Here is a 27,272-nt window from a genome sequence, read left to right on the forward strand (position 1 = left end):
TCAGGTATGTGCCAGCTGATGCATTAACCAGAACTGGCAGCGCAGACTGTAGCTCTTCCACCAAGGAAAGCATTAATCTTCTTCCTCTATGGACCACTTACATGGAACTTGTAGAGGTTTAATACCTTCAAACCTCTTGCCATGCTTTCAGGTTTGGATGTAATTGGCAATAAATTCAACAGTCACTTGGCTGGGGGCCTGGCAAACAGAACATGATGGTGAAAGTTGCATTTGCTTTCAAAATCTTCTGTGAATTGTACTTCCTTCCAAAAGGAATGGTCTCATCTCTCCTTTACAATTTCCACCCTTCTGTTGCCACAGATTCAAAGCTCATGTGGCTCTGTAGTGAATCAGACTCATGAGGACTGGTTTTCAGCCAGATCAGTGAGCTCCTGACTCCTGTTTCAGCTGTACAAGTGCTAGATAGAGCTGGCACCACAAAGGGGGAAGGAACAGGTGGCTGACAAGGAGAGACACTTTCCAGCAGCAGAGAAGTCTTGCATCAGCTTCAGTCAATAATGAAACACCATCATCAGCCTCCTTAGGAAATCGGGCTAAAAATTAACTGCTATTCGGGTTTACAAATCATTGTCTCTCTGAACTTCATGTATAATAGAAACATATAGGTTGTTGTCTGCTTCACTGCTCAGGTTGACTTTCATTGGTTCCTTGGTTGCAAAAGTTGCAACATTTTTACCATACTTAATTTATTTGTGTGGAAACACTTTTGCAGCCTCATACATATGTAGCCCTTCCAGCTTCAGGGTGAAATTTGCAGGGCAGCAACTCTGAGGCTCATTATTCATTCCAAGTTAACTGCATTAGGATTTGCTTACTCAAAAACATTACCAGAGAAATCAAGAGGCCTGTTTTCCAGGCAGATGTTGCTGAATACCCGAACTCCAGTCCTACATGCAGAATCTAAGATGTAAATTATCAATTTGGTCACACTTCTGGGTGAATATCAAGTGAAAGATCACACTTTTAAGATGTAAGTGGTTTAAAATTTATGTCACAAAGGATGGCTTCAACTCTTCACATTTTATCTGAAATGCACTGGAAAGCAGCCGCTGAAGTGCACAAGTGAGATGGACTTACATAGTAGGTGTAGCAGTTCCCCGATTTTTTTCTTTAATCGTGGCAATAATAAGTTCACCCATGTCAAGTGCAATATCTGTGCAATTGCCATTCTGCCAAACCATAAACTGAGGCAGCTGTGTATACAGTTTACTCATAAGATCACACTTTGAAAAAACTGGACCCCATGAGACCACGATCAATATTACCCTCCCACCTTTACATTGAGCATAAGCATAAGCTTGCTCTGTCCCCTCCCACGAGAAAAAAGACAATCAAAACCCAACAAACCATAACTACATTTATATGTAGAGCTTTCCCATCTAGGAAGGAAATGGGACTGTACCCTGACTTTGCTGATGGGATGCCGGAAACATTTGTTGTCACCCGTCTCACTCAACGTGATGGCGTAGAACTGTCCTTTGTTCAAGTAGGTCATGGGCCCCTCCCCTTGCTTTTGACGCAGAGATTTGGTAGCTTCTAGTGTGTACTGAAAAGTGCTGCTGAAAAGACAGGGAGAGGAAACACCAACAAAATCCATATCACTTTCTCCTTTTCTCTTTGTCCCCATTTATTACATATTTCATGCATTGTATAAGCAGGGCATAAGGCACTAATAATAAAATTCCAGGAAAAGGTCACATGGGTATTTAAAAATGCAATTTTCTTTTTTCAAGTTCATCAGATTTGACAATCAAGCATAAAACTATCTGGACTGTAATTCTCTTGGATCAGAGACTACGTCTTTACTTTCTCTAAAAAGAACTATTATGAAGTACAAGACTACATACCCCACAGTAACAGTGTCAAATACCAGGAGGGAATTCAGTATGATTTGCAGGAAATCAGCTAGCTCCACAGACATTTAAACTTAGAAGTGTCACAGAAAGGGAAACTTAATTTAAAAAACAAAACAAACAAACAAACAAAAAAAAAACAAACAAAAATAATCCCAAACAAACAAAACACCACCACCAAAGCAATCGAACAAAAAAAACAGAACAAAACTTGTTGCGAAAGATACACACGGAGAATGAAAAGCCCATCGGCTACTTTGTGCACAGGGCAGAGAAGGAATACAACCAGAAGAGAGGGTAGGTTCATTTGTTTAAAGACAACATGCAATCAGGGCTTTTACAAGCCTTCTTTTCAAGATTATTCAGACAGAACAAAGTACCTACATTTAGTTGTATCTGCAATCAAGTAACCTCCCTTTAGCAAGAGACAAAAATTAAAGAAAAAGAGAGCTTGCTCTTCTGTTGGAAGTCGGATATTAGAAAAGACCCTCCTTCACAGGAGAACATCTCACCTTTAAAGCAGTTCTCAAACCATGAAAAGCTAAAGCTCCATTAACTAGTGAAGTGAACTTTTAGCTGAACACAATTCTCACAAAGCCTCTTCCAGCCTCCTCCTCCAATAACAGGCTTGAACAATAATCCAATAAAATGCCTGCAGCTCCTCACATTCTCTTAAATGAAAAATAATGTTAACCTTAGAGAATAAATCTTCTCTTCAAACAGCATTTGTTCACCACAGGAAGCTTAATGCAAGGAGTCACTTGCAGGATATCCTCACAAATTTGAGATATGAAGGAAGCACTTTCACAAAGGTCCTAATTCAGCAAAGTATTTAAGTAGTACTGGAGTTGAACCAGAAGGATGAATATACGTTGGTACAAAACAACACTGTATCCTTTACTTCCTAGTTCAAGCAAATACTTTGGATCATAACAACACTGACATAGCAATATGGAAATAAGGGGAAGACAAAAACACTTTTAACTATCCGGGGAGGAATCAATAAAACGCGTGAACAGTAATAACATTTAAACTCACACTTGAAGAGAAGGTAGAAGAAAAGAAGAAAACAAAAAATAACCTGATCCACTGTCTTTCCATTCAAAGGAATAAGTTTCAGACACTTTAATATCAACTATTTAGTTTAGTATCAATCATTCAAGCAAAGACAACTTTTAAGTGTTTCTTACCTTATAAATGGAAATCCAGTCATTTTTCTAGTTGCTTAAAAGTTACAGATCAAAGTAAAACTAAGGTAAGAAGCAAACACTAACCTATACCTATCCAACTCACTAAAGGCAGTACCAGCACTTGTCAACAATGAAACTGCTGCCAACACAAAGGCTCTTACATATGGTGGGAAGGCAGCATGAAGGGGACTGGGGAGGCAGCATGAAGGGGACTGCAGTCCCCTCCACTGCCACCCACTGAGGTGTGCACTGCTGCAGTCCCTCTGTCCTGTGTGCAAGGGTAACAGAGGCTCTGTTGACACTGGGAAGTGGTACATCTCCATCCAAGTGGACTGGAAGAGCAGAACCACTGGTGTTACGCACCCAGCATCCATCCTGCTGCAAACACTTGTCCTATGGATTGACCCCGGTGGGGGCACACCCTCCAATTTAGTGTCACACGAAGAGACTGCAAGTTGCATGCTGCAAGACTACTGTATGACACATATCAAAGCACGCTGAGTGCCCTGAGAGATGCACCTCAGTATCTCCCACCAGACAGAAGGCCTAATGAGGATGTATGCTGAGAAGGGCTTAGGATGAACCAAAGTCAGACACAGAGTGTCTTAACAGAGCTGCCTGCAGTCTGCCATGGTCTGGTCTTCTGTTTCCCGGCATTCTGTATGTTTCAGAAAGACATCAAAAAAATGTTAATCCCAGATTCACTGTGCCGGGCCAATTTTGCGGTACCACTTAGGAATTTTCTTCTTGTTCCCAGCTGGCAATCAAAGTGTGCCCTGTACCAGGAGGATTACTATTACCCTTAAAACTTACTGCAGTCACTCAAATAATTATAATACTCTTCTGAATCTCACCAAGAGTCTTAACTAAAGCCCCATGTAGTTGTTAAGGGATCTTCTATCAGGCTTCCAATTACTTTTATATTCACCACTTCTTTTTTTTCCAATCTGAAATTTTCATTTCTGAGCACCTATCACTTCTGAGTAACTCCCAGGAAAGATATATTTCCTTTTTCTTAATGCGCATTTGGAGGTTTCGTTCTAATGTGGACCTGGGCCACAGCATGAAAGACTTAATGTCTGAGAACCAACGCTTCAGGATTCAATTTTATAAATATCCACTGTAGTAAGTGAGCAGTCTTTGCTAAATATCTGTTTCGTATGTACTGCCTATATAACGACTCAGTTCTGAGCTCACTGCAGTTAATGATTGTTTTAATATTCCTTAGAAAAAAGATCAAGCTGTAAGGAACCTCCGCTACAGCAGCAGTCGTATGCCTACTCAGGAAATATATGTAGGCATGTTCCTGTTTCTAAAGTGAGAGTAATCTCTCAGATATAAACGGAACTATACACAAGCATGAAATGAAGCATCAGCTTATAAACTTCACTGATCACAATCTCTATTATTTAAAGTGACTCTGCAGTTTTTGCCCATTCTACACATGCATTTTTCTTTGCTTAGGGAGGACACTATTCCTTTCAAACTTCAATTTTTGAAATTTTTTTTAAAACTTTTTTGAATTTTTAGTGTTTTTACATGATTTGTAACAGAAACTTTATTTTATTTTATAGGTAAATATGAAGTACCACAAGCAGCAGCAGTGTAAAAAGATAGAGGGTTTCCCAGAAAACCTACTAGGAGTAGCTAGAAAAAACAGAAGGGAAAAAAAAAGATGTGAATTCCATAAGGTTGGCAGAGCCAGTTCAATGATCTGGACATCTAACTTGTGCACCCTGCCACCCTGAAAAGTGGGGAAGATTTTCCATGACCTGGCTACAAAAGTCGTGTCATGTCACGTGGGGGGACCTCTCTTAACAGTTTTGATCTCACATATCTCCAGGGGGCCTCAGAGGAGTTACTAACTTTAAACAGTGCTGAAGGAAGATAACAGAGCAAGACAAACTGGTCAGATATGAAAGCTAACATGCGCAGAAGGGGAAAGTGATGCTGGGCAGCATTCAAGGGAGCCCTGCAGGTGCCCCAGGGTGATGAAAGGTAGAGTGGGGAGTGGAGTCAGCCTCTCCTCAATACATTCCTACATGATGCCAGTCAACACATTTCAAAGCTTATGCCATACCTTGTTTGTTCATAAATATATTCTTCAGCCCCCACGGACACACTGCGATACTTCTGAAAAATAAAAACAATTACATATAGTTTGATACAATCAAAATGCGAATGCCAACAAAAGTAGAGTTACGCTTATATAAGGACCCCTCATAAGAAATCATCAACCGTTTAAAACCCAAAATCCCTAAAAACTGGCGTGGACCCTACATGGACTTTACACTAGAACTGACAGAGATAATTAATTTATATCAAGGTTTTAGAGTTTTTCATAACCTAACTGCTACAGGAATGTAGCTGAAAAACGTCTTCTGCCTTATTAAACTCCTTGCCTACACATAAATGTATTCTAAAACAAGACTGTAAAAATGTACCCCATCTCAAAGATAAGTAGATTTTCAAATGAAATCCTAGTTTTCCTAGAGACTTCACTTTTTGTTTTGTTTTGCTTTATTTAAAAATATGTGTCTGGTCAGCTGGTTCTAAGGCCTACAAAGGAAAGCTGACAAAAATTTAGATTGTTATACAGTCTATTTTAAATAGGAGTGGTGACGCAGGCTAAGAAGTATTTTACCTTCTGTATAGGACTCTGTTTGAGCAAAACACACACTCCTTCAGATGAAAGGAGATCTACAGTCAATCTTTTAAAAAATGAAAATACATCTATCAAAAAAAAAATTACATTGAGAGGTGGAATTCTAAAAAATGAAATCTTTTTGCACAGATTAAGCAAGGATTTGTACTCCATGTTCCTGAGCAAAAGAGCCCATTCATACTATCCTATGTAAGCGTTGCTGCTTCTCCTTGGCTTGCCTGAAGCATGTTTTTGCTGATGTCTCTGGCTCACTGATGGATCAATACATTTAATCTCCAAGATTTCTTGTGTGATCACCAGTTAGCAGTTAAAAGCTGTTTTGTATCCAAAAGTGTCATGTCAGGCAATTTTGAAAACAGTTTTTAATTTTACCTTATGCACAGCTGTGCTAAAACAAATATCCAGTCAGATACTAGTTAAGTGCAAAGTTATTATGTACTGGTTAGGAATATTTCCTGAAGATCAAAAGTCAAGAATCCGTGAGCAGTAGAATAGATAAGCTAAACACTCTAAGAAATCTAACATCTGAGGGGTATTACAATAAAGATGGTCCCATATTAACATATTTGTCACATTTTATATGAGGGCTAGAGGTTGATATTGTCAAAAACTTTCAATTTACTTACTTAGCCTCTAAAATTTTGTCTATACTGTAAAGGACTAATAAATTAATCAGCAGCTAAATAAGAATATGAAGGAGAAGAGAAAGATGTATTTATACAGTTGTTAAAATTGTATCCAAAGAACAAAGCAAGTGATTGAACAAAGTGTCCACTAGCATAGGGATCTATAAAAACTCGGCATTCCTTCAGTGTCACAGAAATAAGTCACTCAATAAATGTTTTGAAACAATTTCTAAATATATATTCATAATTTTTTAAAAATTGAGCAGGTATCAAGAGCAAATCTACTGCAGCCAAACCCGGCCATTCTCACCAAGTGGATAAGAAAACTAGTAATAAAAACTATTGTACTTCTACTTTAAACACTAATTTAGTACAAATTTCTCTTTTGGTATGTTTTGACATTTTACCTTATGCTCTCCCCCCACCTACTTCATACAGCTGTCCCTGCACAACAGCACATGGCTGGAGCACCAGTCAGAACACTGCAGGGGTGAAATACATCCTGGGATTTGGGCAGTTGAGAAAAAAATGAAGGGATAGGTTAAGCCCTGAGTGAGGCTGCAGCGGGGTGGGAGAGCTCTTCCAGCTCCCGTGCCACATGCATGTAAGCATCTGGGGCTGGAAGGCCACAAACAGGGGCACACACCTCACCTAGCAGCTACAGATGGGGACTTAGTTCGTTGTTCAGTCTCCCTGTACAGTTAATAGGGTAACTGAAGATGGAGAAAAGTAAGTGCACCTGGCAAAACATTCCACCCACTTCTGGCAACTGGATTTGAACTGCCTCTTTCTCCACTGACTTCAGAGAAAGCCTAGATGACAACTGTTGTACCCTGTTATTAACCCATCATTTTAAAAAACATGTAACAAAATATTACCATTGTATCAAAAATTACCATAACATGGAGTTTGGGATGCAAGGCCAATGTATAGATGCAAATTCTCTTTTTACTTCCAAGTTAAGCAACTTTGCACATTTGACAGCACTTCGCACAGTGCAGGCTGACTGACTGCGTAGCAGCACATCTCAGAACAAACAGTGTAATGGAGTGACTCAGCTACAGCACCCCAGGGAAAGCCATGGGTATGGTACACTGAACTCCCATTAAAAGAAAAAAAAGTAATTTACCAGTAGCAATAAAAAATAGCAGAAATTACGTGATTTGATAATGTAGAACAGTGTTTCTAATCCAAGGTTTGATCTTACTGATTTTTCAATGGCAAGCCAGATATCTTCAAATTATTCATTTAGCTGACCCAAATGTGTTCTATACCTGAAAATGGATTTCACCTCCAGACATCCTGATCTATGACGCCTGTATGAAGATAATTTACTTTTCTATAATACACATACAGAAACACACAGTAAATTTCTTATATATTCAGAGTAACTCAGCCTTAATGTAGCTTGCCTTGTACTTTTGTTACTTTTACAACTTCAGACAGTTGGAGGAAGAAAATCTGAGGAGAGTTTTACCCCCTAATATCTCTAATTATCTGCAGAGGTACTGTCAGCTTTGAATAATTTTTACCTTTCTACATTTCTGGCTTGTTTGCATTATTCAGCAGCAGGTAAAAGCAGCCAGAGGGTACTCACCATATTAAAGCCGACTGTATAATTACTTTGCCTCAGTTTAACTATAAAATAGTTACAAGGTAGCTCTTTGTCTCTCTTCACCTCCTCATTCCCCTACACAGACATGCATACCAGTTTTTCCCTGCCTGTTAACTTCTCCATTGCCTTCTAGTCACTTAATCCTACCACTTTTTCTCACTGTCTGTGTTGCAGAATAGAGCTTAGTGCAACAGCTTCTGAATTAATTACTTGGGTTTACCTAGCAGCAGAGGCTGACACTGCTCGCACTTTCAGAAGAACATAAAAAACTTCTCAAAGTGGCTGCTATTTCTTACTGTTATCAATAGGTCTGAAGGCAGATCTTGTTAATGGAAATCAAATCTTTTTTCAGAATGGCAACTATCCTCTACTTGACAATATCCCACAAGACAAAAGATCAGTATCTATTACTCTCAAGAGTTTCCAAGAAACAACTTTAAAACAGTCTTCTGAAATGCCTCATGATGCTCCTCTTATAATCAGAGCACAGACTGACAGGAATACAACAAAGAGTTGAGATGAATTTGTTGAAACAAGCATCACTGTCCTTCTAATGGCTCTCGCGAACAGGTCAAATATCCTTATCTTGTTTACAACATCAAATATCCTTATCTTGTTTACAGCTTTTTTATTGAGTTCTTAGATGCTAATTTGAGGTGAAAAACTTACTTCTGTTCCTCCATCTTTGAAGGTGTCACTGTACGTACTGTCTGGAGTACTGCGCTGGTCATCTTTGAGATAATTTGTGTGGGGAGCAATGTTGGACACTTCGTATGGTTCAAAGATAACCCCTCGGTGCTCCTCATTTTCTCCTCTTGCATAGTGTGCTTGTGGGGTCATAAAAACAGGGGTGAACTCCTCTGCTTTAACCACAGTCACTCCAGTCCCTGTGATGGGCGTTGAGCTCCCAGACACATTTGTGTTGTATTCCCTTTTGGATGACTCCAAAGGATCTTGGTTCAAGGAGAGGTTAACCGGCACAGTCTTCAGGACTTGCACGCGGTTCTCTCCCCCACTTAAATTACTCTGAGCTTCCGTGGTATTAAGACAATTTCTGCGATATAAAACCAAAAAACATTATGAACTGTCCTGATACAAGTAAATCTCCTCCTAAAATAGATTAATGTTCTTAGATGTCAGAGAAGGAGCTCTTTCAACTCTTGGTAAGCCATTGCCATTAGAAGTTAGTACACAAACAAATGCTAGGCAAAAGACATTGTGAAGCAAGCAGAGAGGTCCAGAGCTCTTTAAAAGCTAGGGAAAAATAATACCTATAATACCTAAGATTTGACCTATAATCAGTTTGTTACAATAAATTCTGGGTATCCAGGGTTGGTTTTGCCTTGTCTTGTAATTTGGATGCAAAATCAATCCACTAGTGCAACAGCCTTTAGGTACAGAATAAGCATAAAGTGCAAGGCGAGATAAGGATTACTCACAGTAGATAATTTGCATGTGAAATAGGCAGAATATCTACAGCAAAATTCATATGCTGATGCATGCTCTTTCAGGCTACAGGCCAGTACTGTTTGTGCAACTCTGGTACCAATGCTCTTCTGAAAGAGCAAGCCCTGGAATCCCATTGTATCAGAGTAGATCAGTAACTAAGCAGCTGCAGGGTAACCTCCAGCAGCATTCCCATGTCTACCCATGGTTGCTGTCTATCCACGGTTGCTGTCGAAAGCAATCTGATTGCTGATAGTAGTTGCACTGATATAAAATTGTTAATCCATAAAACTTTTAGTAGGTGTAACACACTGCTTTGTTTTCAACCCAGCAGATATATTCTGGCATTACATTTCCTCTCTGTTGGCTTTCCACCAAAGGCCAGTTTTGTCTATCACACTCAATTTAGGAATTTCTCAGGCATTCCCAGAAGAAAAACTGTCCCTCAAAAAAAGTTTCATTTTGTTTTGAAACAGTAAATTTATATTACCTACCTAAACTTTCACCTTACACAGCTAGTAGAGACCATCTAAGGCTGTCCCAAATTAGCTACATTGAAATAAACCTTGTGAAGCTTCTCTTCACTATAATTTTACATGAAGATACCTTCCTATATGTAAAAACTTAGTTCTTTCTACATAAATATACATGCTCTCTTGTTCACAAGTCTTAATAAAGGCAGGAGTCAGCTTCCTCTGACTCTTCAAGTCACTTTTAGCTTACAGAGGAAGGCTGATATCTGAGAGGAGCAAGAAAAACATTTTGAGCAGATTATTTTAAGAGAGTTACTTTATTTGCTTCTGGGCAGACCCTAAGTTATGTACTGTACAAATCTGATTACTGAGGCCATACTACTCACTTTTTGATTTAGAAGAAGAAAATTGAAAGAAAAAAAGCCAATAGTCAATATAATCTGACTTTACTAATCTCAGCAGCACCAAAACAACAAAACACAAACAAACCATGAAACTTTCTGCTACATTGCAAATTGCATGTTTAATACTACTGTTCAATTTTTCTAATTTATTAAAAGCAAAAAGGACTAAAGTTTGCTTCCCAAAACAGTCTTCATTCTTTTATCTTTTGGAAGAAAACCCTCAGGCTATCGTAGTTCCTTCAGCTCACAACTGATCAACACTGTTAGTAGCTGGGTGTATGATTTTGAATAATACTGTACCTTTTATCTTGGTCTTCTTGATTATCACTCACTTTGTTAACAGACAACAGCCTTTTATCTCTGGGAACCTGAGAACAACACCAGGCATGGGATCAGGTAAATGGAACTGTCAGGTATTTGGTCTACTGCAACAACTGAAAAATGTAACTGTATCAGCATTGTCTAGTTTACAGATGCCAGGAGCTATTTTTCTCTGAGAGACTGACTGTAACCAAAAAATAATTTCCAAAGGGAAAAAATGTAGGGACAGTCTTCTTTTCTAATTCTTGGCCACACCAGTCTGGAGCAAAGCACTCTTCTATATGTGTTTACCTTTGGAATATTAAGCTAGGTCAAGCTGTCTCAAATCAAAGCTTACATTCCCAAACACACGCACTTTTCACTAAGATGAGAAGGAAGATGCTTTGATGAGCTCTGCATGGACCCTCTTAGCTTAGAGGAAAAAGGGTTTTCAATTAAACCACAAGCATCAGATAATTCTCCTGTTATAGAGGAGTCTGGAGGATGTAGGACTCGGAACCAGGAGAATTTTGTGAATCTCTCCATTTCCCAGCATGGGGACAGGTCAGGGCATGCTAGCATGTCACCAGAGAACATGGACTTTTGCTTTGCTGGGTGCATCAACAGCCATGAAAAATAAAAATCCAGTCAAATCTGGCCCCTCAACAGACTCAGAATTGACACCAAGTGACTTAAAAGATTTGTCTTCCCACATACCAGTTTCCTGACACCAGCATAGATATGAAGTCACAAAGGGAAAAGTTGCTGCCATGACCGTATCTTTTGCTGAACCAGCAACCTGGGAGCTAAAACTTCTATCTTTTACAAAAGAAGGTATATCCAGTCTATCACAGCAGTTAACTTGAGATTAAAGAGTAAGAATAGACATAAGAATGGGCTAAAAATACACCTTTTATCTTTAAATACTTTAAAGAACAGAAAGAACTTTAAAGAAAGGAAAATACTGAATTTAAAGGAAAAACAATACTACAACGCACTACACTAGCCAAGGTTAATATCAGCTATATGTGCAAGACAGCAGCAAAGTCAGAGTGCTAGCCAGAGTGCTACCTTCAGTAGGGACATCCTCTCTCTCTACTAAGCATCCTGCTGGTTAAAAAACCTCTTTCATATACTTTAGAAGTCAGATCCAAGCCACAGTTTGCACATGTTGATTCCCCTGTTAAGATCATATATTTATCCCTGAAGGAGGGTCTATGTTTAGATAAATATCACTACAAGAAAAAGGAGAAGGAAAAAAAAAAAAGAAAAAAACAAACCCAAAACCAGTTTAAGTTCAAATACTTCTTATTGACTGGAAAAAGTACTTCAAAAAAATTACCCAGCATGTCAGAACAAATGAGCCAGATGATAAATAAGGGCAATTCAGGAGTCTGGTGCACTGGAAGTCCTCCTCTACACTTCCACATTACAGCACAGAGGTTTAAGTCAGGTTTTAAGTTCCTCTTTGAGAGCATCAACAAGAGTTATCCTTTTCTCCCAGTTTAAGAGAGGAATAATTATGATTGAATGCTGGAAATGGCTTTGAGATTAACACAGTTTATTCCAACAGAACCCCAAGCTTTTTGCAACTGCCTGGAACAAGGAACAGACATGTCTCTTAGAACATAGTTTTGAGAAGGAAAAGGGCTGTTCTATAGTTTTATTTTTAAAATCCAGCGTGTATGTACTGCTACATACGTATTACTAAGACAGAAGCCAACACTCCAGATGCTTGTACACATCCTGAATTTTACAAATCCACATTAACTTCAGACTCTGGCACTGTATGTCAAGTAGAGAAAAGGCCCTTTCTTCTTTCTCATCGGGAAAAGCTTTTCTCTATTGACAACAACACACAAAAACAAGGAACATCTCTTGATATATAATCAGTAAAGAAATTAAAACAATATTTAACCATAAGGTTGGTATATGGCACCTTGCCTACCACCCCTTCTCCTGAACTCTCCTCTAATGATTGTAACAGAGACTAATAAGAGCAGCCCACTCTCTAAAAGCATTTATACTAATAAATACTAAAAGCAAAGGCTTTAAATTTTAAATTTCCATTCCTGCTACCTTCTTCATTAATTATGAGGTGAGCTGGCATGTTCTGCTGGCTTTCACAGAACATCATCTGTCCAATCCAGACACAGGTGGCTTCGGGAGTACTGAGATAGTTCAAGCGAAATGAACAATTTCATACTTTAGTGCTTGGCAGGAAACACTGATTCCATTTGCAGAGTACAAAGGGGTCAGCCTGGACTTTACATTGAAAGTTCTGCATTATACAGAGATGTACCCTCTAGAACACTCCTCTGATTTTAGCAGAAATCTGAATGTAGCTCTACTTAAAAATATGAAATATACAAAAAAGGAAAAGTGGTATCAAAGTGGTAGGTAGAGCCCTGGGCTTAGAACCTGACAAACTGAAACTGTGTGTCAGTGCTTCCCCTGTAAATTGACTTAGATCTCTATGTGTCCAGCTTCATTTCTGCCCTCCACCCTTCTATTTAGACTGCAAACTGCCAGTGCAAGGGCTAGGCCTCACTGTATGTTTGTACACAGCCTATTGCAATCATTATACAAATAAAAATAACATGGGAAACTGTCAGATGAGAGATACTCCAATTAAAGAGCAAGCTAAAACACGTGTGGAATGAACCAGAAAAGCAGACAAACCTACAGACAGATAAGGCCTCCCCTCTTCTGCTTTTTAAAGAATACTGCAAGTATCTGACCACAAATACAAAGGGGGCTAATTCATCCAATGTTCTTAAGAGGGAAGAGGAAGAATGCTATGCTCAAAAAGAAAGCATGGTTGCAAATTTAATATAAGAATTCTGATTTTGTTTTTTCTCTCCAGAACTAAACATATCAAAACAGCCTCAGACAGCCTTTCTAAAATGGAAAGGCTGCTTGATGCAAGTATCTAAGAGAAAACAAGATGAAGTGACTTCTGTCTTTGAAAACTGGTTCTGATGCCTCTTAGAGTGGCCCCTGCTAGTGCGGCAGGAAGGAATAACGATGGCATTGCGTTACCTACTTTATAATAGTCATACAATAGGCCAAGAGCAGCAGCACTGTCCTCATCACCATTTATGCTCATCATAGCCTTGGTAGCTGCTGTTAGGGGATTCTCCAAATACGACTTCCAGGCTTCATCTTCACTGGTATAGGCTCGTCTGGTGTTGAATGAAGTATCATTTGGCACTAAGGCCACAAGTCGCTTGTTACTGCATAGACAGGAAGAATAAAATGGTGATCCAGAAGGGATTACTTTATTCATAAGGCATGTTAAAGAACATAACACAGCTCAATGAAAGTGATATGATTACATCAAGCAAGCATCTCTGTATTAAACTTGGTGACATAAACATTTATCAGTATTAGGTATCTTCAGTACTTAACAAAAAAATAGTTAAATGTGTGCAAATCTTGTCATAATAATTCAAATGTATTTTTACTAATATATAGAGCTATCAAAACATTTTAAAACTACTTGGAAAAAAAGGAAATAATAATACAAGAACGCTTTGCCCCAGTGTTTTTGCTAGATGTACACCTGATTAGGGGAAAAAACACTTAACTGAAATCAGTTACAATAAGAAGACATGAAGGGAAAACAAGAAAAAGTATCCAATACTAAAGTACTGTTCACATAAATCAAGCATAGTTCAGTATTTAATAACTGGGTACACCTTATAATTGCGCTATTCTCTGCTTTTGGAATGCAATTTATCCGTAATTTCAGAGAGGTTTTCTGTAACAGGACACAAGCAATGCGTCCAGTGGATGAAGCAGAAGTCAACATATTTGGTCTCAATTCACACTTTATCACTCACCACATCTAGCTACAGACCCACAGCAATACACACAACACCATTAGTAAGTAGGATTTGCAGCAGAGCAGTTTCCTCCAGTTTGGAAGTGGTACAAACAGTCCTGTTCCTGTGTATATCATGAGAAGCTGCTGCACCACAGCTATGGCTAAAATTTCCAGTATAATGGAAATATAAATGAAGATAATAGTACCTGCTTTTGTAAAATGTTCAATAAATTTATGGATAAAAGAGCTACACAAAAAAAAAAAAAAGTTGCATTCCTATTACACAATATAGTAGGCAACAGATTAGGCAGGGAAATAGCGGAGAGAGGGGTGTGCTGCCTAGTACATGTTGCAAGAGAACTGTCAAGAATTGCGGCTCAAGTTACAAGGGTTGTGATGAAACATTTAACACATTACACCTTAAGAATTTGAAAGCTGCAAAGATGGCCGAATAACTGAATATACTGACCTGACTGGCAAAAGTAGCAGTTATTCCCGGTGACCTTCATAAAACATTTCTTGCTATTTTCTACATAAAAACTGTTCACTATTCAGTCTCCTCTTTCTGCTCTCCCCTACCTGCAGCAGCGCCAGCTCCACAGACCTAACCCAACCAACTGCTGCTGTTGCACAGAGAGTGGCATTTGAACACTGTGCAACCAAGCCTGTTATTTGACTTCAGAAATAGGATTTGATAAAAGCACAGCTGAATCCACATGGTAAATGCTCTCATGTATCAGGAGCGTGTCTTGCCTGGCCCCCAAGCCAGTGACCCGCAGACTGGGGCTTCGGCAGGGGCTCTGCCACTGCCTGGACATAAACACCAGAGCATGGTTTGCAGGTTAAGGAAGGGGAGGGGGGGGGGGGGGGGGGGGGTGGTGGTGGAGATTATCATCTCTATGGTACAGAGCACTCTTTACAAGTTCCTTTATTTAATGAAAAACAAAATAATCCATCTGGTACACAGAGCAGTTTTATGAGCTCTGTGGGGGAAGAAAGCATTTCATAGCTTCATATCCCAAAATACAGCCAACAATTACAGTTCAGATTATATTTTCCTTTCATCTAAAATATCTGGATTTTTAGAAGCCTCCTTTCTTTTCTGAGGGCCTTTCGGCCTGGCCTCTTCCTGTCTCTTCTAAAGGTTTTTGTCATTCTGGCTTCCACATATATATTTATATTGTTACAGGTTTGCTTCAGCAAGTAAAGCTGAAGCAGAAATTTGGAGCCCAAAGAAAGACAGATAGAAGCGCTAGGCCCGCTTGCCTTTTCAATACCTTATTGTTAGCGACTCAAATCAGATTTGCAACAGCCCCGCTGTTTGTGCCAGAGGTAGCTGAGGGCCTGTTCCCACTCTGGAGTAGCCAATTCTCCCTGGCTCAGAGGCAATTATTCCAGGCAAGGATCCTCCTTTCCTCAACAAAGCTCCCCTTCAGCTAAACCCGGGCTGTTTCACCGCATGAGCAGCTGCCCATTGCAATGCACAAACACCACCCGCTCTCTTTCCTGTAGCAATCTTCCCTTACAATCAATAACCGCCTTTTGTTACTCGGAGCGCTCACAGCCATGTGATAGTCATAACTGATTTATGAGCACTACAGGCAGACTGTGAGATGCCCTTTAAAAACACACGTTTTAAGAGCGGGGCTGTGCTTGTCTGCAGAAATGCTGGAGGGGAGGAGTCAATCTCTGCTGCTGTAACCTAGTCAAGACAATCTTAGAGCAATGAAGAAAGTGCTGTCCCTCAGAGGTGTTCTTTCCAACACTGTTGCGAAGAAGCTGAAGTAAAGGGGATAAATGCTCTAGGAACAGCCACTCACTCTGTAAGTAAATAGTTTGGATGGCTAGAAAGGCACAGGTGCATAGACCTAGAGCGTCCCCAACATCTCCCCAGAGCATATTTTCCCTAAACCTCAGGTTTTCACATCTAAAAACTAAACATTGTATGAATAATTAATAACGTATAAAAAGTAAACATCTCCTCTGGCTTGAGAGATGTTCTGCAGCATAATCAACTGACACACTCATTGTGTTTACACTGCAAACAGACTGAAACAATAGCACTAAGAAAAATAAAAAACTTCCTCATCAACCCCCATCCCTGTAATCAGCTCTGTGGGAGGTTAATGGTCAGACCTAATTATCATGATTTAACATAGTCAATCATTTCAAAGATTATATCCAAAGCAGTCAGCGAAAACAACTGTGCTTGCTTTAAGAAAACTTCTCTGTTAATTAAGGTCGTTTGGATGGGAGGGCGGGTTTCTCTTAAGAAATGAGACTTGTGTGTGCACACGCACTCCCCTTCCTTTTCCATGACTGCTGAACCTCCTGGACAAATTCAGCCAAATGTGACAGAGCGGTAGCAAAGTCCCCTGTAACCAGAGGAGATAAATATTTTATATTTTGAAATATGCCAAGAAAACCCAACCTCCTGAGTGAGGCACCTTTCCATGCCGGGGGACCCCCAGCTGTTCCAGCTGTGTAACTGATGACAGCAGGCAGCTGCTTGGAGGAGAGTGACTGTGGTGACACCTGGATCACCGGGAAGACAAAGGGTGACATCCACAAGAAACTGAGTTTTCCCACTGTAGAGCTGCTCTGAATGCCCCACCTGTGAGAAAAGCCTCAATTGGAGCCTGCAGTTAGCAACCCATATATAATCTTATCAAAAGCTGCAAATCCATCAGTGGCCACATGCACGGAGAACCACTCACTTAAGAAAGGAAGATGGGCCAAGATTGCAAGTGGAAGAGTCCCATTCAACCTGCCCAGCAATATCAGCAAATAACCGCTGTAGCCCCAGGGACATCTTCTAAAATAGCCTGCAAGGAGCAGAGGACAAGCCCAACAAGCTGACCGTGCCCGCTCCTCACTCGGGCTAGCCCACCGCCCCCTGCCTGGTCGCCAGGCTGTGTGCTAACCGAACACAGGGAGGAGGGACCTGCTTCTCCAAGCTGAAAGCACGCCATTATCTTATCATGGAGATACAACACAGCTTAACAATTGACGATACTTGTGCCTAAAAAGTACACGATTCCTTTCAAGCTATCTGTTGAGCTCCTAATGAATGTAAAATGTTTCAGTTGTTTTATGTTAAACAGTAGTAGGTGGTTATGTAGCTTAATTTATAGGCGTGTGAGGATTAAAGGTATTTTCTGAGGAATGATCTAGTTTAGGCTATAGATTGCCCTGACACTTGAGTGTTTATGTCAAGACTAAACTTCAGATGGTCTTTATTTTGCAAAAAACTCCCCCCCCACCCCCCCAACTGCTTGGTAGATTTTCTTGTTTGCACCATCTTACATGATTTGTGCGCTTTCCTCGCAAGAAAAGCTATACATAAGTTTTCCAGTTATGGTGATTTCTGCATCTGACAAACTGATATTTTTGAACTTACTTAAAATTAAGATTATGGAATTTTATAAAACATATACAGCTGTAGTGTGCAAATAGAGATGTCCAAAACTGCAGTCACTTCATTTCATTTCAGTTACTGCAGTACAAAATCAGTTGGAGAGGTACACTGTACTTAATGTCAATAAATTAGATGAATGGAAAGGGCCAGCCTTTCAAGCTCTTCTTCAGATTAGAGATAATGAACTTTCAACAGCCAGCACTTGGGGCTATAAAATCCTACTACAGGCAAATTCTCACCCAAGCAATTCGTGAATTAGCTTACACAGAATCAGAAATGCCCATTGACACTTTTATGAACAATGGTGAAAGGCCGCAGCTTTCTGATAAGAGCTTGCTTTTTATTCAGAAACAAGATGCCAGTCTCTCTCAGCCAATTTTGATGCTCAAGAGCTTTCTGTTGAATCTGCAAAGTTCATGCAGCCCTCATTCTCTGCTATTTGCCACTGAACATAAAGCAGACTGGTGCAGGCATGCTTCATCAAGCACTGCTGCATCCTACTTACTCTCCTCCATCATATGCTCATTACACCCTGATCCAGTTGGTGCTAGTGGGGAAGAAAGTCTCATTCTGCCTACCCCCCAACTGGCCCAGGAAATTCACCCCTGAAATCCAAACCAGACTGTTGAAAGTGTCAAGCAGGCACCCAGCCCGGGCTTTTCTTGTTTGTTTTCAGTTTTTTAATTGATTTTTTGGACGTTGCTTTTTTCTTTCAACAAACATTAAAAAAAAAAAATCTAACAATCTAGCTACTCCAGGCATATCCCTGCAGACCTCCTTGCCCCCTATTAACGCATTAGGATCTCCCCCTCCCTGCAAAGGCGAGGTGCCAGATGGGAACACAGCAAGCAATGTGTCTGAGGCAGCAGAACGGGAGGAATGCCCATTCCCAGGTTTCAGCCCAGGCCTGAGCCTACCTGTCCTTACACCTGTGAGACAACAGCACCAAGCACATCTGTGCACATACTCTGCAAACTGTCCTTTCATGAGATGATATAGCAGGCTTTGGTCCATACAGATATTATAAAGCACACAGAAATTTTAGCACCAGTCACATAACTGGAAAAGGCAAAACAGACTCATGTCATTCTGGCTCCCAGCCCAGCATGACGAAGCCATAGGATATTTATCATAAGCTCCTTTTTAGTTGGATGATAAGAAGATGCACAGGGCAACTGTGTCCAATCCAGACACCCTGGGAGAAACACAAATTCTAAAATGAGATGCTAGCCAAAGGGACCACTTCTATATTGCGTGAAGACATGCACCACACACCACGCTGCATGCTGGGTTTCTAATCCCTTAATTGTCCAGATCCAAGACCTGGATGAAGTACGCCGTGACTCAGCGTAACAGGGAAAGCACACCTGCCTAGTCTTTTCTCCAGTGCAAAGTAAGAAATGGGGAACTTCAAGAACGCCTACATTTTATTTGGTATGACAAAAGGTACAGGAGCACGATCTAGCTGCATCCAAGAGCTAGAAAAAAAGCTGAAGCTCCCACTTCAGTTTTGACATAGCTAAGGAGGGCAGTCTGATCATTTACAAGTATTTCAGTAGCTCTAAAGCCCTTTGTAAATTTATTTTACACTTACACATATGTCAGTTCAAGCTTTATAAAGCTACTATAAAACACATTTAGAACAGATGTTAATACAATTTGTCTTACAACTACTGTACACAGATATGAACTCACAGGTACAAATTGAACTACTATGACCATTTAAAAAGCAGCTAAGGGCAGATCCCACAGAAGTTGGATAAGTTAACAAACTTTAGATTCCAGATCATAAATTTCTGTCTGTGCTCATTATACAAAGAAGTATAAATCAAAGCTACCCCTAGTGCTTGAAACCATTTGTTTTAAAGATTCTAATGTTAGCCCAGATTTACTACCTTCAGCATACTCCTTTGCTTAGACATCAAGTTAAAAAAGGAAAAAAAATCAAAACCAAACCAAAACAAAAAAACCTATGGGTGACTCACTGCAAGTTTTGATTTATTTAGTTAAAAAAAAGTTTAGACTCCTCAGGATTTATTGCCAAGAGTATAATTAAAAAGTCAGCAACATTGTTGTTTCAATTAGATAATAGTGTTCTGTTAAAACTACAAAGGCGTATAAATGTTTAACGAACAGGAAAATTATGGCCCATGTGTCTTGGTATTTTGTCTTACATAGTCGACAATCACATCGTTCCCAGAAGCACAAACAGGTCTCCAAAATGCATTTAGACCAATTCAGTGAGCATATAAATATACAAATGATGCGAGAATGAAGGAAAATCAAAGCATTTAGACCACCAGGAAACCAGAAGATAAAATGCCCTCTGAGCCAGCCAGCAGTCCATACCAAGGAAAAAACTCCCATTAAAGAGGCTGAGTAATCCTGCCTACTAATGAATGCAGGTTTGGGACACTTGCAATTTTGGGACAATTATTCTTTTTGAGTAGAAGACAAATCTGAACAAGATTACACATGTTAAATAATTAAAATAAATTATTTTGCCTTTACAAACCACTCTGAGAGGAAGTAAAATAATATAGAGAGCAGAAACAGCAAATGGGAAAACAGACTACTGCCACAATTAGATGCCTACTAGAAGTTTTATTTGCTTTTACTCAGAACCAAAATAACATGAGCATGCAATAGTGATTTAAAAGATTAAAATAAATAGGTGATTCATTGATTAAAATAAATAGGTGATTCATTAACATTGACAAAAAAATTATTATTAAGTATGTCAAAGTGTAAGCATGAAAGAGAAATCTGACACAAGGACTAAATACATATATTAAATGCCTACTGAGGACCAGTTCAAGTAGGCAATTACTCACCCTGAGACAGATTTTTTATACCTATGATTTTAGAGACCTTTTTTGTTTAACTTAATTAAATATTACTTCTACCAGAAAATCTTATTAGCGCACTAAGTAGCCTGTTGCCTTTTTTTTTAAACCAAGCACAAAACAATCTCAAAAAAAGGCAGATTTCAGCATATTTTTAAAAAAAAAATCACTGACATCTCAAAAAATGAGGTTACTCTAGAGCTGACAACATTACTGCAGTAGCTAACAGGGTTGATCAGAATTAGCAATTACTTAGCAGCTTCATACCAGACCATGCTCTGTTTTGCTAAGGAGCATACTTCCAGCATGCATAGCACCCAAGGTTGTTTTAGCTGACTTGAAGCAGCCAGCAGTAAGCTTTAAAATTAAAAACAGGTCTTGACAAGGCTTCCCAGATCTGCTGCAGTTTAACCTGACCCTTGGCCCGGTGGCCCTTGTTCATTCATTGCTTCCAGAGAGTTAATGGAAATGGAATAGTTACTGCACTGATAGCAGTCATTGCTTTTTTTCAGAATATGAAATTTTTTACAGTCAGAAGGAAAATGTAAATTCAATAACTGAGCAATCCTGGGAGTTAGGATTTCCCACAAATCTTTTTAAAAAGCACACAAAACCAAAAATATACTTCACAGAACAACTAAAATACAGAATAATGGAAGATGCCATTATCTCCCACTATTAGGAAAATTAACAAACCTACAGATATACGTAATCGAGATTGGAGACATATTCTCAAACTACAGTTATGTTGCAATATTTGACTTGTCCAGTTCACATGCACTTAATATGGTTTCCTTGGTTAAATATTTCATAAGCACAGTTCTCTTCTTTATGAAGTTAGTACTATCGAAGAATAGGACAGTGTCCCAGTATATTAGGATGTCTGAAATGATTACTCATCTTCTTTTAATTAGCTACTACTGTCCCAATCACTGATTAAAAAGCTAATGAAGATTCATCCCAGGATTAATTCCTAGTTCAGCATTTTAAAGTACTATTTTTTGTGTGTGTGTACAAAAAAGGGCACCTTAATTGGCTGCTCCGTAATCAATGGAAAAAAACATTTAAGGTAACCATCAGTGCTCTGCACTGGATTAATATTTGTGAAAATATCTGACAACAAATGTCAACCGGTGTAATATCATTTCCCCTTCAGATGTCCCTGCCAGCACTAGAATGATGATGTCCCTGCTGACCCTTCTGCAGGGAAGAGGTTACCCGATCATTACAATCAACTAAATGACCTGGGAAAATCCCCTCCCTCCTGCTCTGCTTTGGTCTTCAGTCTGGTCTCAGACTTCAGCACCAGAGAGACAGCACTGTTAATAGCAAGACATAACCATTTGATATCCTCACCCCTCTCAATTAAGCTTAGGGTTGCAAGTTCCATGAGGTTCTGCACACCGATTTTCCACCTTCCTTGTAGAGATTGTTTTCTGGGGAACATCCATGACAGCATGTCTAACATTTGAAAAGTGAAAGCACTAAACACTCTAATTCCTGTTTCTCCATTCATTCCTGGATGAGTACCACTGCAGAAAATTTATCTCAATGGATGCCCTACCCAAACACTCAGTAGTGGGAAAAAAATTAAAATTGAGTAGTCTGTGACCTAAGTGTCACTCAACATCTGCTGATGGGAAACATGTTTGTCCCTCAAAGAAAAAATTAAGAACAGTTCACAGAATTACACTGTAAACCACAAATGCCCTTTGTTGTTATAGTACTAGATGCTTAATATAAATATTATGAAGGCAGCATCTACACATTGAGGAAGAAATAGGAAACCAGGGCAAAATTACTCTGTGAAGAGTCGAAGATCAACTTCTGCCACAGACACTACCAAGTAGCAAGCTGGATGTGAACATGCCTCCACTGACACACGGGAGCAGGTCTGAACCCATTCCCACCTCCAGTCTCACTCTCCCCTTGGTTATTTACCCACAAGCACATGCTCAGCTGCAGACCCAGACTGCCCCAAGTCCTCCTTAATGTGGTCAGTCTGAGCATGCCCCAGCCCCGTCTACCTGGTGTCCTGAGTAGCTCTTGCACATACTGAGGGTGTTGGGAACTAGACTGACAGGCTAGCAGGACAGACACAGTGACCAGCACACTCAGGCCTGCTACCAAGTCTGCTCTTGGAGCAACTGCAGACCCAGCCTATGTGGGACTCACAACTCTACATGCCACCGGGAGCAGCAGGGATGCAAATGCGGCATTTACCAGGCAGATCCCAAGCAGTTACACAATTGCTGCTCCTCAATTACAGGAGCACTGGCAATCTCTAAAACCTTGTGAAGTCTCACATGTATTGAGGTCACTGATTAGCTTCACTAATGCACTAGAGCCATTAATCTGGAGTTCTATGGTGATAATTTTTTTCTGCATACTACAGTAAGAACAGCTTTTCAGCCTACAAATGCAGAAGTGAACCCTAGAATCATCTTTATGTCTGCAAAGGGGATGCCCCCTCTTCCCACCCGATGCCCCCCCGGCCTCCATTCAATCCCCAGGGTCCCCCTGTGATGGCTCTGGGTATTGGATGGTAACAGAAGGAGCTGCACAGACCTCCAAAATGTTCATAGAGAAGCAGGGACACATATTTCCTTCTGCAGAGGTTCTAGTTTGAGCAGTTCTGTCTTTAACACCTGCCGTTTGTTTGCACCCCTCCTGCATATGAAAAGCTCAGACCGATAAAAAAATGGATGTTAAAAATAACCTCCAAGAGGAGATCAAGCTACTTTCAACCCAACACTTCCCTGAGCCAGTTCTCTGGCTGCACAAACAGCTCTACTGACACAGCTGAGAGGGCTGAATGGAGGCAGGAACAAGTGGCCTCAGCCTGCTTAAGTCGGTACTACCTCTGAAAAAAGCATGTGAAATCATGCCTTATCTTTTTGGACCGACAGCAGTTTGTGGAGGCCAGCAAGCAAGACTTAGGCAGAAAGACTAAAGAAAAAGACAGGGAGATATGCACACTATCTTAAGGATAATCTCCCCTTCCAAGCTCCTCAACATTAGAATCAAGCGACTTGTTCTTTAGCATTTTCACCTGACTGTTTATCTTCCTCCCTTAAAGCGGACGTTACAGGTGGCACTACAGCACCCCTGTACCAGCTCCTCCTTCCAAAGAGGGACACAGCAGGCAGCTCTACAGAGCCATTGTGCAGCATCGCATACCACGTCTCCAGAAAACCCAGCAAATTCCACTGAAGGATGAGACAGGAATGTATTTTTCCACACTTTCTATATCCCCTCAGCTGCTTAGTCCTCTACATCAGCACTTTACTAGCACAAACCCCATAAAAACATGTCCAATGACACTGACAAATTAGCCAACCTCGAAATAATGAGAGTCCCTCTCCAGTCTTGCCTGTAGGGAAGATCTCCTTTTAAGTAAAAGAAAGGCCATGTGGAGTAGAATAATGTTGTACTCTCTGGATTAGATTTTAATTGTATATCATTAAAGCAAAAAAACCCACCACCAAACAAAAAAACCCTTCCCATGCAAACTCCCCCCACCAATCTAATATCTCATTCCACCTGGTCATCTTTTCTGAAAACAAATGTATTTGTCTTCTCATGTTACACTCATGTATAGAGAGCCCAGGGGATTTCTTTACTCTTTCTTTCCTTTTCAAACTCTTACCCACCACCTATGAATTTTCTAAACACCTTAACCAGAAACAGGTCACCGGCATACCAGCAGCGTGGGAAGTGCTGTTACTCGAGGGTACGTGCTCTGCAGTGCTCTTACGTTCCTCACAGTGGTAACAGCAGCAGCACTACACAGAGCTGGGAATAAAGAGCATTAATGCTCCAGTCTCAGCAGCTGACACCTATGCCATACTGTTCCTGTTGGGAAAGAAGGCTAGTCCTGCAGCTTAGTAGCATCCTAGACCCAGAGGGGAACCACTTTTGCCCTTGTTTCTTACACGAGTTAGGTTTCCACTTTTTCTGTTTCAAAGCTGACTGTGATACAAAGTTGCGCTTTCTCCACCCCCATATTCCCCTCCCGCTGCCCTTAATTGTGCTTGATCTGCTGCAGCCTAGTTTCTGACCCTTTGCTGAAGCTACTGGCTACTAGGCTCGACCAGGGAGTCATTTATGGGCCCCTTTCACCTCCGTGCAGTTCTGGAATTGCCCGTTGCTTTGGGATGCCCTCGATCACTGCTTCTTGTCAGTTCTTTCACCGTTAATCTGGTTCCCCTCCCAACTCAACGACTGCTCTTTCAACTGCTCCTCCCTGCCTCACCGGCATCCCTCAGGACTCTGTCCTTATTCCCTTCCTTGCACTTAAATCAGGTACTGCTCCTATCTGGCCACTTAAGGCGTTAGTTCCCATCCCAGCTCAGATGAACTCCCAAACTCCACTTTTTTCCCAACTCCTACCACAATCAGTTTAATTTTATGTCAGTAACTACCTTTGCAGTATCCCACTAGCTGCTATTTGAAAAGGCCAGCACTACAATTTTTGTAATCTTCCTCCTCTGAACCGCCCCGTCTCTTCCCTATCAAGGCAGCCAACCCTGCTGTTTTCTTTTGTCGGATAATCTCTTTCTTTCACTCCTTGACAGGCAGTCTGTCACCAAAGCCTCTCTCAGTGCGACGTCTCCAACATCAGGCTCCTCCTCTCCACCTCCTTTGCCACGAAGGCTCCTGGGGAGCCCAACAAGGGCTTGAATCCGAGCAGCACAAAGTGTAGCCAAGATCACACCCATGACTGGGGCGCTCCTTCCTGCACCAGAGCAGCAGTAAAACAAAACTGCCGTCTCCGGTTTGTCCTCTCCAATCTCCCGCCCTCCATGTTCCTTGCCCCGCTACTCTCCCGCAGAAACAGTAATAACCCGCGCAGGTAAAATGGCCTTCCCGCCTGGCTGCCTCACGGCGGCTCCTCGGCGCTGCGCAGCAAAGCACAGCAGCGGGCCGCCGCGTCCCAGCCAGGCCCCGGCCCTCACGCCAAGACACCTCGCCGCCATCGCGGGACAGGCAGCGGCTTTACCCCACCCGAGTTTACCCCGGGGCGGGTAGGGAAAGGGGTAAATAAAAACAGCCCCTGGTTTAGGGCCGATCGGCACGAAGTGTTGACGGAATGGGACGCACGCCAGGGTGGCAGGAGGAGAGCAAGCGGCGGCCTGCGCGCCAAATGACAGCTCCCGGCACCTCTCCCCACCCCGGGACAGGCCCCTCTCCCGCCGAGCCCACCGCTGGCTCCGTCTCGGTGCTGCTGCGTGGCCCGGGGGGGCCCGGCACCGTGGCCGGCGTGCCCCGGCGCCCGCGGAAGGTAAGGGGGGGCTCCCCCACATCGCCGCCGCTCTTCCCCGGGCCTCGCCCGCCTCGGGGCAGGCGGGTGTGCACGCCTCGCTGCCGCCAGGCCCGGGCCCTGCCGCCGCGGCCTGCTGCCCCTGTCGCCGTACGCCCGCCCGAGCGGGCGGGAGAAGGGCTGCGGCGGGACCGGGACCGGCGGTTTCCACCTCCTCCTCCTCCGGTGCCACTACTGGGAAAGTTACTGTTTAACTCGGGGCGGAGGCGCCGGTCTCTGGGCAGCCGCGGGCCCGCCGGGGCGTCCCGCCAGGAAAACAAGGTCAGGGCGCCGAGGCTGAAGGCGCCGCACGCAGCAGCTGCGGCGGCCGAGGCTGGGGAGCACCCGGGCCGGGCCGGGGCCCTTCCTCCCGCCGCCCGCGGAACGGGCCCGGGGCACCGCGGGGCCCCTGCCCTGCCTGCCCGGCACCGGCCGAGGGGAGGAAGATGGCCGTGTCCGGCCCGGGATAAAAGCCCTTTGTTGCGCTAACACAAAAGCCAAGAAGCACTTTTCATCTGGGGCCTTCGGTGGGCGGAGGCCGCTCCGCTCTTCCAGGGTGAGGTGAGCTCCCTCCCGAAAAGCGACCCTCGAGGTGAGGGGGGGGAAAAAAAAAAAAAAAGCCCTAAACTAAAAAGAGAATTAAAAAAAAAATAATCGCGAAGCCCCACAGACAGATGTAAAGCGAGGTGGGGGCGGCGAGTCGCAGCCTTGTCCTCGGGCGCTCCGGGAGTTGCTGTGCCGCCCGGTCCGGCGTCGCTTTACGGAGGGAGAAACGCCGTCCCGGCAGGTCCGCGTCCGCCACCGGAGAGGGGGAAACACAACCAGCCAGACGGGCCGGCCAGCCCCGCGCAGCGGGAGCGGCGGCGTGCCTGCGATCACTTACTTGTCCGTCTCTTGTGACATGTTTGATCCAATGAACTCTCTCCCCTTTTCCCGGTGCCTCCGTCTCCCTGGCGGAACTGGACTTTCAGGTCTGTGCAGGTGGAGGTGGAGGGGTGTGTGTGTGTGTGTGTGAACGCCCGGGACGGCAGAACCAGAGCTACTGGTAATTCTGCTTTCCTTCCCCCCCTCTGCCGGCTCCGCAGCCAGCCGCCGAGGTAGGACAGGTAGAGCCCCCTCCCCCTCGCATGTAGGGAGCGGCGGGGCCGGGGCGCCGGCTCGGCTCGGCGCGGAGAGCGGCCGGGCCGGGCGCGCACAGGTAACTTTCCGAGCGGCGCTGGATTCTTTCACTAAAGGAGCGGGGCAGAGGGACGAGCCGCCCGCTGATTGGGCGGCGCGGCCGGC

At 42.4% G+C, this 27,272-nt stretch overlaps 1 protein-coding gene across 1 annotated transcript in view; it reads right to left on the bottom strand.

Annotated features, from left to right (window-relative positions):
- GRHL2 (grainyhead like transcription factor 2) overlaps positions 1-27,041 on the bottom strand; it is a 67,789-nt gene extending 40,748 nt beyond the window's left edge. Inside the window, exons 1-6 of the mRNA XM_074897622.1 lie at positions 26,872-27,041; positions 13,640-13,829; positions 10,594-10,661; positions 8,640-9,024; positions 5,145-5,197; positions 1,424-1,580 (exon numbers count right to left, since the gene is read on the bottom strand). Of these exons, the coding sequence (XP_074753723.1) occupies positions 1,424-1,580; positions 5,145-5,197; positions 8,640-9,024; positions 10,594-10,661; positions 13,640-13,829; positions 26,872-26,891 (873 nt within the window). The 5' untranslated portion in view covers positions 26,892-27,041. The remainder of the gene's footprint in view (positions 1-1,423; positions 1,581-5,144; positions 5,198-8,639; positions 9,025-10,593; positions 10,662-13,639; positions 13,830-26,871) is intronic.
- Between the last annotated feature and the right edge of the window lie 231 nt (positions 27,042-27,272).

The sequence above is a fragment of the Athene noctua genome, chromosome 2, assembly GCF_965140245.1.
Source record: "Athene noctua chromosome 2, bAthNoc1.hap1.1, whole genome shotgun sequence".
In the NCBI taxonomy this organism is placed as follows: domain Eukaryota; kingdom Metazoa; phylum Chordata; class Aves; order Strigiformes; family Strigidae; genus Athene; species Athene noctua.